Here is a 13,696-nt window from a genome sequence, read left to right as displayed (position 1 = left end):
TTCGCCATCATGGTGCAGTCTTGATTAAAAGTTGTATAAATTATGCATATGTATTTTTTTTAAATTATTTTCTTCTCTGTTGTTGACAACTGGCTCCAATGTGTAAGCCACTTTGCGTCATAATCGAATATGTGAGTACCCTGAAATTTATAGTGGAAGAGGTCAATGTCGCATGTGTATGTGGTCATTCGTAGTGACCAAACTAAGATTGCAAACAGTAATGAAGGATGCTGATGACATCATCAACCTTTCATCAATTGTACTTTCACTGAATGACTTCCAAGAGAGCAATGCGATTCCTTGCATCAGTAAGTTCATAGTCTTGACCTCAGAGCTCGAATACCAATGTCGGAAAAATCAGATTCTCTCGAGTTTTGTCCAAGATGTTTGGTTTCATATGCACTATGTCGTATTTTAAAGCGCCTTATCATATTGCCGGAATTCAAGCCTGTGCCCTGGGAATTGTCCGGGATCAACTAATGGCCGCGATTATCTTGTTAAGCAGTCCAATACCGGGAAATTTCGCTGTGTGACCAAGCAGTTGACTTGTAAAGCCGTCTTGTGTGGGCTTTTATGAAAATAATAATAATAATAAATTAAATTATAAGGTGATCCTCGGAAAAAACATTTTCATCAGAAATATAAATTTTTAATCAGAAAATAATTAAGGCAGTTGTAAACATGTATTTCAAATAAAGAAAATGAGTAAAACATGTTCGGAATGTAAAGTTATTATTATTATTTATTTATTTTACTTCTCAAGCCTTCCTCCCCCAATTCTAAAAAAAAATATCCGGGATTGGTGTTCAGAAATATATCCTAACTATTCTGCATCCTTTTATAGGAATTCTTTCTTCCAGTTCTGGTTCTTGGATTATGTTGTTTTGGATTGGCTATAAAGTATGGACTGAATCTGTCCATGCTTCATCATAAAATTAGCCCAATATGGCCTGCAAAGAGTATAATTTAATATACTTTGAATTATGACATGGAGAACTTCAGTATATATTTTGAATTTATGCAGGTTAACTTTTATTACAGTAGGACGTCGATAATCCGAACGCGATTCCTAGAACTCAAACCCCCTTACGTACGGTATTATAATTACTGTATGTACTATATAACTGCTATATTGATAAAAGAGCATACCGTACAGTATATTTAAATGGCATTTTCTTGGTCAGTTTCGAAAATCCGAACAATTTGAGAATCCAAACAACCTGTGGTCCCAATTACCGGTAGTTCGGATTTTCGACTTCCTACTGTACGATTTTTGAAATGAGTACTCCCTGTCTTACTGAAGACATTATTTTACATCCTCTACCATTGGTATTCGAAGTTGGATATGCACGGGTGAATGACAGGTTTGTATTTTTTGAGGCAGAAAGTCCCAATTTATTATGCCTAACGTACAGATTAAATATACGATAATATTTAAATTTTCCACTTTCTTGCATATTTGAGATGAAATTCTCTGGGTTATATTCGTGCAAATAAATTAAATTTGTCTCAGTGAGTCCACACGATAAAACTGGTGTTAATTCTGTCTATTTTAAGCTCAATAAATTTTGACTGTTACTTGTGTAATTTTGGATATCTTATATAACAATTTTACTTTTCTTATTGCAGAATTCGCCCACAAATACCTCGGGAAGTGATTGACATGTGCAGAGTTTGTACGTCTGTGACTCCAGGTGAGCCACAAGTATGGCTGGGATCAGACAAAGCCTTCACATATGACTACGTGTTTGACATGGGCGCGGATCAACAATTTATTTATGACACGTGCGTGGCAAATCTGGTGGATGGCAGCTTAGAAGGATACAATGCTACTGTTTTAGCATACGGACAGGTAAATTTTGTTTTCTTAATAGATATTACCTATCGATGATATTTAAGATATATTAATAGGTATTTGTATTAGGAGCGTCCCTTTAGTTAGACAACCTTAGTTAAAGAAATGTCGTTCTTGGTAGGAACGCTGGATCTATTCCTTCGAAACTGGAATAGATTTTGATATTTCTGCAAGTTAAAAAGAAATTTTAAATTAAAAACATTTAGAAAAAAATTTAGTAAATAGAATAAAGGAAAAAAACGAAAAGTCAATGTAAGTTTGCACTAGCAACAAACGATAATATTGTCAAGTGTAAGTACAGAACAGATTGAATTATCTATCAGAGACAATTATCAAGTTATCGAAATATCCCAAGATTCATGCTTCACTGAGAAATTTCGAAGTACTATTAATTTAACTATTACATATGTATTACACGACACCCAATGAAATTTTATAAGTTTACAGAGTCGCCATTCAATTCACTTGCACGAGCGTCTCTGACGGCAGGGGCACGCGTCCCCCTCAAATATTTTGAGTGCAAGATAAATGGATCAATGCTAAAAGGTTTTAGATCTATATGGAAGAAGTAGAAACATAGGCAGAACAAATGAAATTTATGTCTGATGTTAAACATCAGTTGATGTGATTAAAATGTCTGCCTGATGTGTGCCACTTTCAAAGAAAGATTTTTTAACTTACACTTCTTGGTTAGTCAAAGTAGTCTCGGTTGCAGGCACACAATTTTTTCATTGCTTAACCAGCAACAATTGGTTTCTATGACGAAAGAATACTGGAGAAGAGAAGGAAAGGATGTGTAGAAAGTTGATGTGCGAATTAAGAAGGGAAATCTACAAAGACAGAGAAATATACAGTAGAAGCGAAGGTGGCAAGAGGAATTTAAAAAGAGAGAAATTTGTATATTATATATGAGGGTAAATTTCATGCGAATACTGTAGAAGGGTAGCAAGGGACAAGTACTATGACAATATAGAAACTAAAGGTAGAAAGGAATGTTTAATGAGCGAATTGAGTTTGAGGAAAATGGAAAGAATACATTGAAGAGCCGGATGACAGCAAGAATAAACCGTATATTTTAGACATTAAAGCGGAAAACAAAGTAAACGAGGATTGTTTATTGGACAAGTTCAAAAACCTACAGCAAAATTAAGAACAAAAAGGTAGATAATAATATATCTTTTCAGTTTATTAAGAATACAGAAGAAGAAGGAAAATAAAAAAAAAAAATGGAAATTCTCAATCAAATCAAGGATGTTATTGTAAGATTTAGATTCAGTTAAGATTTTGTTAGCTACAGAGTCGAAATATATATATGAGTACTATAAAACTACACTGCTGCAAATGCGTTTAAAAACACTGAGTAGGAATTCACCGGTAGAAAGGTCAAAGTGAAGGGACGCCTTCGCGCAAGGCCTTGTTTCAGAAGGCCAAAGGCGCAGAAATCCATCGGCAACGCATCTGGTGACTTCACAGGTATGGACGAGAAGTATATAACAGACACATCGGTCTCCGTGGCCATACGCCAATAATACGCGACAGAACTTCGAGCAGTGTGATTGGATGCTTGTCCATATGGATCCACACCTTCCGAGTGTCCCTGCCATACAACTGTGGGATGTGCGTTGTGTATAAGGGTTCCATGATGTTCGTTTGAAAGTAGTCTGCATTCACCTTGGCCTTCGCATCCACACGATGCATTGGCAACTTCCCATTGGCGCAGAAACCTGCCACCACCATGAAGCCTTTCGAAAACTTCTCGTGACATTCACGGACGAACTAGCCACGGCCCTCCGCATCATGTGGTGAATAAAAAATGGTCCTGGGCTTATTGGTGTCATCAAGGTAGATCCAGGCTTCATCCAGAGTGACAACCAATTGCCATTTGTCACCTGAGAGTGGTATTGTTCATACAACTTTCTTGCGTTCGTGAATGTCTCTTGAATGTGCCTTGGTGATGACTTATACCCCATCGCATTATGACGTTTTTTCAATCCCAAATTATTCTTTATGATACGACACACTGTGCTCTGTGATATCCTGCATGAGGTGGCAAGGTTGCTTGGTGCCCTGACGTTTCTCACAACGCGTGGTGTCCTGGCTGGACATGCCGTTTCCTTTTCACTCTCACAACTTGATCTTGATATTTAGGGCCGGTGCTTTTACAGCGCTGCCTTACCCTTGCTACTGTACGTCTGCTGATATTGTTGGCCCTTGCCGCACACATTTTTACAATCACTGACGCACTAAATTGTGCACATGTATCCTTCCCAATAAGTGTCACTTTAACAGACGTAATAACTGTTCACCACCACAACTTCCACACAGCGTTGTACGTGACTCACTACTGGATTCACGGGCTACTGATTTCTGGTTCCTCCTCCTACGCTGTGCTCGCCATCAGCTCTCTAAAATTGGCCACCTGACACGGGAGGGTCCCACAAGTTGTCGTGAAAATCTGATTGCCACATAGCATATCTGATAGAGCATCATGAGAAATGAACATGAGCAAAATTTAAAGTGCTATGGACCAGAAGGATAGGAGCTACGGGGATTCAAAATTTGAATATCCAAAGAATTATGTCATGGAATTATGTACGTTTAAAGTAAATATCTTGAAAACCGTTAAGGCAATCAAAGCAAAAGTTACACAGTATAATGAGAACAAAATGCCCTATCTAAAATCTCAAACAGTATTGCCATAGGTGAAGCAGTATTGCCAACTCAGCATAAAAATATTTTATTATAAATATCACCATATACAAGTGTGCACAGATCTAAAATGCACTATTATCACTAAACATAACAGGGAAGTGTAGAGGAACAGTGTTGTAAACTGTTGGAGCTACATTTTCTGAAAATGTACAGTGGAGGTCTGATATGTGGGTAATAAAGAAATGCATTAGAAAAAAGTGAGGATTTTGCAATATACTTCTGTAGCCCCGATGTATAAGCAGACAACTAGTGAAAACAAAATGATACACGCGAGGAAAGAAACACGTGTTTTCTAATTCTGTAAACTGGTTCTCCAGGTTATCTTATCAATATTTGGAAGAGTACTTTCTTGGTTTGTATCTTTCGTGTTAAGTGACATATTCTTTTATTTGTACACTGTACACTGTAATATTACCATATTCACATTGGAAATATAATTATTTTCTTACTACCTCATTTCGTTTTTAGTCGGACGGATAGCGGTATGATCTAGAAGGCTAGACAATCGACATATTAGGCATCGCGGGTTCCAATCTCGTCTCGGACATGTTTTTGTTGTACTTTTTACCTTACATTTCATTATTATCTTTCTCTTTCATAGTGATTCGGATCCCGCTTTGCACTCCTGTATAGCTTGGAAGCTGACACAGGACGTAAAACTGGCAACACTCAATTTCGTTTTTCAAATGCATCAATATTTTGTGACACTGCTGACATTTTACTGTTTTACTATCTGTGTTATGCATTTGAACTAAATTCATAGTATGAGACCCAGATTCCTGTATTACCATCTTTTGCCTCATATCAGACTTCTCCATTGTACATTTTCAGCACATGTCACTCCAATAGTGTGCAAGCTAAACCACTACACTTCACTGTTATGTTTAGTGATAATAGTACCTTTTAAATCTGTGCACACTTGTATATGGTGTTATTTATATTAAAATATTTTTATACTGAGTTGGCAACACTGCTTCACCTATGGCAACACAATGGTTTTCGATAGGGCATTTTGTTCTCATTATATTGTGCAACTTTTCTTTTGATTGCTTTAACGGGTTTCAAGATATTTACTTTAAACGTACATAATTCCATAATATAATTCTTTGGATATTCAAATTTTGAATCCCCGTAGCTCCTATCCTTCTGGTACATAGCATCTTAAATTTTGCTTATTTTCATTTCTCATGATGCTCTATCAGATGAGCTATATGGCAATCAGATTTAGCGACAACTTGAGCGACCCTCCCGTGTGCGTTGAATTGACCTTCTGTACTCTTGAAGTCCTGCTAGCTGCAGATTTGCAGGTCGAAAAAAAAAAAATCCTCATCGTTATACCTACTACTTTACTTAAATGAAATTTGGAGGTGTAGGTCTACCTAGGCCATGTAGTATTTTTCGTGGTACCTTTCCTGCAGCTACCTGAATTTGAAAATCCCAATAGAAACTTTTTTCGTGAAAATTCCCCGTATTTACGTATTTATACAGGGTGGTGTCTTTCGAAACCTTGGAAAGATAAGGAAGTACGAAACCGAGCAGCAGCTTAGCATAGTGAAAGTCGTCAATTTCTTTGTTCTTTTTTTCTTTACTCTAAGGAAATGATGTGAAAGAGTTAAGATTTTTCTGTATTCATCTGCCATTGAAAAGCAAAACTATCTGATTCACAAAGTAGCTACATTATTGTTGTGGAGGGAACTGCAAATGGTTACAATTCTAAAAGCCTTAGCATAAGAGAACTTTAGGTGATTATTTTAAGCACTACCGCGTACGTGGCAACGAAGATGACAACAATGCATTGAAACTTCCAAACGAGACCAGCATATCTTTTTGTTGGCTATCACCCTATATTATATAGACAACATTATCAGTCATAAGTTTATTGATTACAGATATACACATATGTTAGTAGAAACCAGATACAATACTTTTTTTTTTTTTTTTCACGGCTTTGTCTACTTTGCTAAGTACACCCATGGCACAATAATACGTATGTTGGCAACACGCTGCAAACTCTTAACTCGCGTCCATTCTTGAAAATAATGTTTTTATTTCCCATCTTCATTGTTGCATTGTCTCCAAGTTCCACGCGGCAAGGTGATTAAGAATCACTTCGCTGGATGAACCAAGTGGTTTGGCGAGAGATGAATGAAGAAAATGTAAGTAACTTTAATATGCTGGAGAAATAAGACATCACTACCTCTGAGTGGCCATGTCGACATCTATATTCTGGCTTAAACAAATTCATAAGCAACTTTCATCAACAAGAAAAAGAGTACATATTAATAGAATCTCCTGCTACTGTTGCGTAATATTAAGAAAAAAACTACTGAATCACAAGCCAGATTTGTTACAAAGAAAAATAACTTAATCATGACATCAAACAGCGTAAACTCAATTTTCCAATCTCAAAGTTGAGCTTTATCCCCGTCGCGGATAAAGGTCAACGCTCTCGCTTTTCGTGTGGGAGATATTGATTCGATCCCGGTGGGAGTATATAAGATTCGCAAGCTGCCTTTAACCGCATATCCTTGTCTCATGTAACCTCAGTGCTGAAAAACGATTTTAAATCCCAAAATAAACCAACTTCCCCAATTTAAAATACGGTAATAAAATGATAAGAATGAGGATGGTTGATTTTCAACAATGGGGATTTTGGCAGGATGGATGAGTGACTGATGTTTACAGCGTCCTTTCGCAGGTCCATTATTTCTAGCTTGGGCTGATGACATAGTCCTACAATTCAATTGTCTGGAGGCGAGATAATGTGGTGGGAAAGCGCGTACACTGTGAGGATGATCTTACATGATGGTCAGCAAACTGTTAGCTACATCGGATTCAAGCCTTCCATCATGCTTCGGAGTCCATGTAAATAGTACGTGTTTCTTCATAATCTCGGTGCTGCATAAGGACGTAAAACTCAAACTCTATTATTGTATTTTTATTTTACATCTACTTCTTAAATCTACAAGTGCCGCTAGGTAAAATCGAAATTTCTATGTCGCGATCAGAAATCGAACCCAGAGTTATGCATTATCATGTGCAGGAACTACAAAAGTCTGCGTCGCGGCTACAGGACAAGTGACGATAATTTCGGTCTAGTACCCTTCTAGCAATCTTGCCCGGGGTTGATAGCCCAAATCATAGTCTCTTTAAAATACTTTAAACGTACTTAAAAAATATATACCAACGAATCCCAAGTAAGATTACAGAGCTAAAGGTATTGGCATTTCGCTTAAAACATTTCAAACAATATTTGGAACAAACGCGTCATATAGCAGTCCTTGTTATGTATATTTGTTTTGTTTGTTGCTCCTAATTAGTTGTAATTAAGTGGTTTCTTTGCTATAGCGTAGATCTCTTTGTTTACTAAATTGAAATTGCTTTCAAGTAGCAGATATAACAACCTTTTCTTACAAGGGAATTTAAAATAAACTATATTTTCTGTAATTGTACTTTGTAGTTTGTTACCCACATGTTAAATGTATTTATCTTCCAGTAAAATTAGTGTAATATGAAAGTGTAACACCAAGTTCGCGAGTTACTTAAAAGTAGGTTTAAATGATCAGAAGAAGAGTGTATAACCTTTGTATAATTTCATGCATCAGTGTCACCTTTATGTAAGTTCAAGTCGGAACCTATCCGTCATTGTAGTGGTACTACCCTGATATATTCTTGTAGGAAATGTGGAATCCATAATAAACAAGCGTCCTTTCTGTACGTATGACTTCGAGTTCCCATGTTCGATCCTCGGTGTGGATACCAACTCTCATAGTGGTTTGAATCCGTCTCATAGAGCCTCATTATTGAAAAGGAACATTAAACTTCAGTTGATCAATTTACTTCAATACACAGGGGATTTAAATCGGTTAAGGAAAATGTTTCCCATAATAGTCAACTTGGCTATCAGGAATGAATGTCTTTAAAGGTATATCAACTGTGCGGACCACCCATTTGTTCATATTTTTGTTTACTTCATTGATTGCAACCAGTGACGAATACAACTTCAATACTTTGTCTCAAATATTTTCAAGTATCCAAAATGTAAGACACATATAAAATTACAGTTTTATAAGTGTTTTTATTTATTTACTTGTATTTATGTATTTATTTATTTTGTTTCTCTGTTAATGACAAAAAATGCACACGGAAACTAAGTAAAATAACGCATTTTTCGATATAGTGATGACTAGAGCTCGGATTTCCATGCACAATCAAATCTCCCCGAGATATGCATGCAAATATGCACGAAAAATATAAAAAATGTGCATTAAAAATTTTAACATATACACTGAAATATACATTAAGAGAATAAAAACTTTTCAATTTCTTATAAAAATATCGTATCTTAATCACTTCTGCTGCTTGAATTATATTGTCTTTCATAGGTTTCTTTGGTGCATGTGATAAACATCAACTGTCTTAGGTCCTCTTCCAATTCAATGTTTTCACCAATAAGTATCTTTTCAATGTCACAGATTGTTTTGAACTCGGGATTTCTGCGTAATACTTTGCAAAGTTTATCTGACGCTATTTTTTCGCAACACCGTGAGTTTCACTGGACAAAGTCTGCGATAATGCGCCTAACAATGCAATGCATTGTTTTGGGATGTTTGATAATTTCAGGTATTCTCGAGAAGTGGTTGTGTTTCTATTTGTAGAGAAACATTTTGTGACACTTAAATAGCGGTTGCATCATCAGGATTGAGTGAGTCTACAGCTGTCTTCATTTGATATAAGTTACCGGTATTTGTATAATACGACACCGCTTCTAGCGACGAGCCCCTTCGGTTAAAACTAGTAGCGGAGGTAGCAGAACATTTTTCGGAACTTCGAGAAAGATACGTACGTGCGATGGAGCTTTCGGCAATACTTTCATTATATTTGGTACAAGTGTGTCTACTTCCCCATATTGGCATTTGATTGTTTCCGCTACGCGATGAAGACCGTGTGCAAGATAAGTCAGGTGGACTAATTTAGGATACAATACTTTATTCTATTATTCTATACATGTTATTCTAGATCTGCGCATTTACAAAGTAATTTAGTTCACTTTAAATATAACAGGGTGTCTACTGGTCATGAAAGTCATGAAAGTCATGAAAAAGTCATATATTTTGCTTAGTGGTCATGAAAGCCATGAAAAAGTTCTTTATTTACCCAACTGGTCATGAAAATCTGAAATCTCAGAGTATATTTTTATACTTCATACTTTTATACCTCATACTGCATGTACTGAAACAGTTGTATCAGGTCAGTAATTGTGAGAATTTCCCCCACCAGTTAGTGCTGGCTAACTGGTACTTTACTGTCGTCCTAGCTGCTCCCCATTTCATCTTCTAGTCTCTGTAATATAGTAACAACTTTTTACTGTCCAACTTTCTGATCTGCTATTTCTTTACTTCTAAGAAATGTAAATTGTGTATTTTTGGGCCTTTAGACTTATGCAAATAGTATTATTCGTTTGAGTTTGCAGATTTTAAATTTGATGATCTATTTTTTTTTAAACGAATTTCTTTTATAATTTGTTTTGCCTTTGGGCAGTTTTCTGAGTGCTTAATTTCAGACAAATTTCTGCTAGATGGATAATTATACTCAGAATTAAAACTTCAAATATAGTATAGAGTGATTCACTCGTAAGAGCAGGCCCGTATTTAGATAAGTGCTATTCTGTGCTCGAGCACAAGGCGGCAGAATTTTAGATTCTTTCTTTAAGATTCACAATAAGTGATATTTAAGACTAGCAACCCGCATAGTTCCGATGCACCACTGATGGTAGGGGTTTATTATTACTAATGGTAAATTTTTATCGCCATGGTCATGAAAATTTGAACAAAAAGGTCATGAAAAGTCATGAAAAAGTCATGAATTTACTTTCTGGTATTCCAGTAGACACCCTGTATAACCTATTTTCTTGTGATATACCTTGAAATATACTAGTATGTAGGAATAAAATTCGGAAATATGCAGTACCCTGCAAAGTTTACGAAATATGCATGCACATGGAAATTCACTCAAAATATGCGCTATCATATGCGTCTCAAAGGAACCCTTACAAGTCCTTAGGAAAGAAAAAAATACTTTCCATACGTTTCTGCATATCACTATAAACATGCATTTTGCATATAAATCCGGGCTATAGTGATGACAATTGAATATTAATGTAACAAATGATGAAGAGAACGATATATATATATATATATATATATATATATATATATATATATATATATATATATATATATATATATAATGATTTTAATTATGCTTGTTGTGCTGTATGGTTGCAAAACATGGTCTCAAAAGGGGGTTGAAAATAAAATCCTGAGGCGAATATTCGGACCCAAAAGGGGGCGAGAATGGCGGAAACTTCTTAACGTATACTGTTTACCTAACATTGTTAGGTTCATCAAGTCGAGGAGGCTAAGATGGACAGGTCATGTAGCCAGAAAGGACGAACATGGAAATGCCTTTAAAATTTTAACTGGAAAGCCAATCGGAAAACGATCATTAGAAGGACCTAGGCGCAGATGAGAGAACAAAATTAAGATGGATCTCGCAGTAAAATGAATACAAATTGAAAGAATTAAGGAAATCGACAAGGCATTATTTCTTTCCAATTGCTATCACAATTCAAAATGAAATCAGTTTAAAACAAGGCACCCAAAGGGTCTGGTACATTTTCCACCTTATAGATATTACTTGTGTTTTATTTAATTTATAGTGTATACTTGGATGTGGGATAGTCTTGTATTTTCAGAAATCGACAAGGCATTATTTCTTTCCAATTGCTATCACAATTCAAAATGAAATCAGTTTAAAACAAGGCACCCAAACGGTCTGGTACATTTTCCACCTTATAGATATTACTTGTGTTTTATTTAATTTATAGTGTATACTTGGATGTGGGATAGTCTTGTATTTTCAGTATTAGGAGATGTGTCCATTTTGAAGTTTTTGATGTGATGTTTTTCTTTTTCTTTTCTTTCTTTTTGTTTTAGACTGGCTCCGGAAAAACGTATACAATGGGCACTGGCTTCGATGTAGAAGTTCTTCCTGAACAGGTTGGGATCATTCCCCGAGCAATTCGCCACTTATTTAAAGGGATCGAGGAACGTGTGAGAACGGCCAGAGACAACGGCGATCCTCCACCTGAGTTTAAAGTTGTAGCTCAGTTTATGGAATTATACAATGAAGAGATTATAGATCTCTTTGACCCTTTGCGAGACACATATACAAGTAAGGTAGGTGAAATTATGCATTATTTCTGTGTATTGTTTTTCGCAAGTATTGCGAGGTAAATAATTCGAAATGAGAAGATCGTTTTAATTGCCTTGTGTACGGAAGGAAATATTGTGAACCCCTTAATCAAATTCAAGTCCAGTTTTTGTATCACATTTTTTATAGTACAACTTTTTTCTAAAATAGTGTTTTAACCATTCTTCTTTTGTCTTTTGAGTTGTAAAATTATTATGGGGTAATTTTTTTTTTTTTTTTTTTTTTTTTTTTTTTTTTTTTTTTTTTTACCATTGATATAAGAGAGACTGGTCCAATTTCTAATAGAAATATATGTGCTTTGGATACTGGCTTTGACTGTATCTCCGGAGATATTGTAAAGTTTTGTTTGTGCACGTTCAGGTAGAGCATATGTAAAACAAGTTATAGTTTAAAATTGGTTTCTCCCACTGTCAGATTTTATTACAAAATTTCACTCTAAAACAATATAATATAAAAAGTGAAATTTTCTAAATGTTTGGGTTAAAATAAGTGTCCCCTTCAACCTGGCGGTCTTGGGAATGATTGCTCACGAAGCAGGCTACGTAAAGAGGGATAAAATACTCAATACTTTACTGCATGTAGAGAGTAGTTAAACTCCCGACAAAGTTTCACTATAAGCTAGGCGGGTATTGAGATAAGGAATTTTCAAATACACCTCTACAAGCAGATAGAGAGGTAAAGATGTTCACAAGGCTCCACTACAAGCCAGGAAAGAAAGAAGGCCTCCACTGCAAGCTGAAGGTTTGGGTTTAGATAAGGTTCTTCCGAAGCATCACTATAAGCTGAAAAAAGAAATTTAACAAGCCGGAGACTGCTAAAATCTTTTTTAGTTATATAGGTGTTCCAAATGAGGCGATGGCGCTAATAATTTTTCATCATATGAGCAGTAGTGTCGCTAGTGTCCCTGTTGTTTGCAGCTTTAGTAATTTGCAGTAAAACGCACATGGTTGATATTTACTAACATAAACACGTGTTGGTTGGTTGTAAATAAAACCATGTGGAATATTACAATATATTCTCTACGTCTCCGAGGCGCCGGAAACTCGAGTTCGATTCCCGGCGGGAACTCATGTGGTTCGGATCCCACGTTAAGCTGAAAGTTATGTAGCTCTCGACGGATGTGATTGTGGAAATAAGTCGTTTCTGATTGAGTTATCTCGTCAATTGTGCTGCGGTTCTTTGAGATCATTCTCTTCAGTGTTAGGCGATTCCTCTGATACGGACTTGGTTTCCGTCCACCGTTCCTCTTAAATAAAAAGTAAGTTAGGATACATTGTAAAGTGTAATATGTATTGACTCAGTAATATTCAGTCACTCCCCATTATATATATATAAAGCGTGTTTAAAGGATTTTTACATTATTTGTTAGAAAACTGAAATAGTCATTTGCGACATTTAGAAAAATAATAATTCAATGAATATAAACTATAGCATAAAAATAACATATAATACATTAATTATGCTCTGTGTTTGCCTCATCTCTTTAATATTCGAATATCATGAAACAAACTGCTATAAAATGTCCTCTAAAGTTATTTTCTCCCTGCAGATTAATAGTTAATACTTAGTAGCAAAGCTATGATGATTCATAACTTCCTTCAAGCATTTCGACATGCTTTTTACTATTTTTAGGATATAGTATGAAAAAATGTTTTGCACGGTGTACGTAATGCTTCTTTCAAAGCTTCTCTACCATGTTGATCTTACGATGCAGTTCGTCCCAGATATTCTCTATGGGGTTAAGGTCTGGACTTCGGGGCGGAGTTTCAAGCCCTTTTGAGCAGTTGTAAAGCAACAATTCCCTTGCAACATACGGTTTATGTTTGGGATCGTATCTTGATAAAATTTAAAAGT

The 13,696-nt window shown here is 35.8% G+C and overlaps 1 protein-coding gene across 3 annotated transcripts in view; it reads left to right on the top strand.

The window, feature by feature from the left end:
* The window catches only part of Klp31E (kinesin-like protein 31E), a 272,051-nt gene that overhangs the window by 116,492 nt on the left and 141,863 nt on the right, over nucleotides 1-13,696 (top strand). For all 3 annotated transcript variants that reach the window (XM_081743115.1, XM_081743114.1, XM_081743116.1), the window contains exons 2-3: nucleotides 1,630-1,852; nucleotides 11,566-11,808. In XM_081743115.1, the coding sequence (XP_081599241.1) occupies nucleotides 1,630-1,852; nucleotides 11,566-11,808 (466 nt within the window). The remainder of the gene's footprint in view (nucleotides 1-1,629; nucleotides 1,853-11,565; nucleotides 11,809-13,696) is intronic.

The sequence above is a fragment of the Thermobia domestica genome, chromosome 16 (genome assembly GCF_964235325.1).
Source record: "Thermobia domestica chromosome 16, izTheDome1.hap1.1, whole genome shotgun sequence".
NCBI lineage: Eukaryota > Metazoa > Arthropoda > Insecta > Zygentoma > Lepismatidae > Thermobia > Thermobia domestica.
This window is presented reverse-complemented; position numbering and strand designations above follow the sequence as displayed.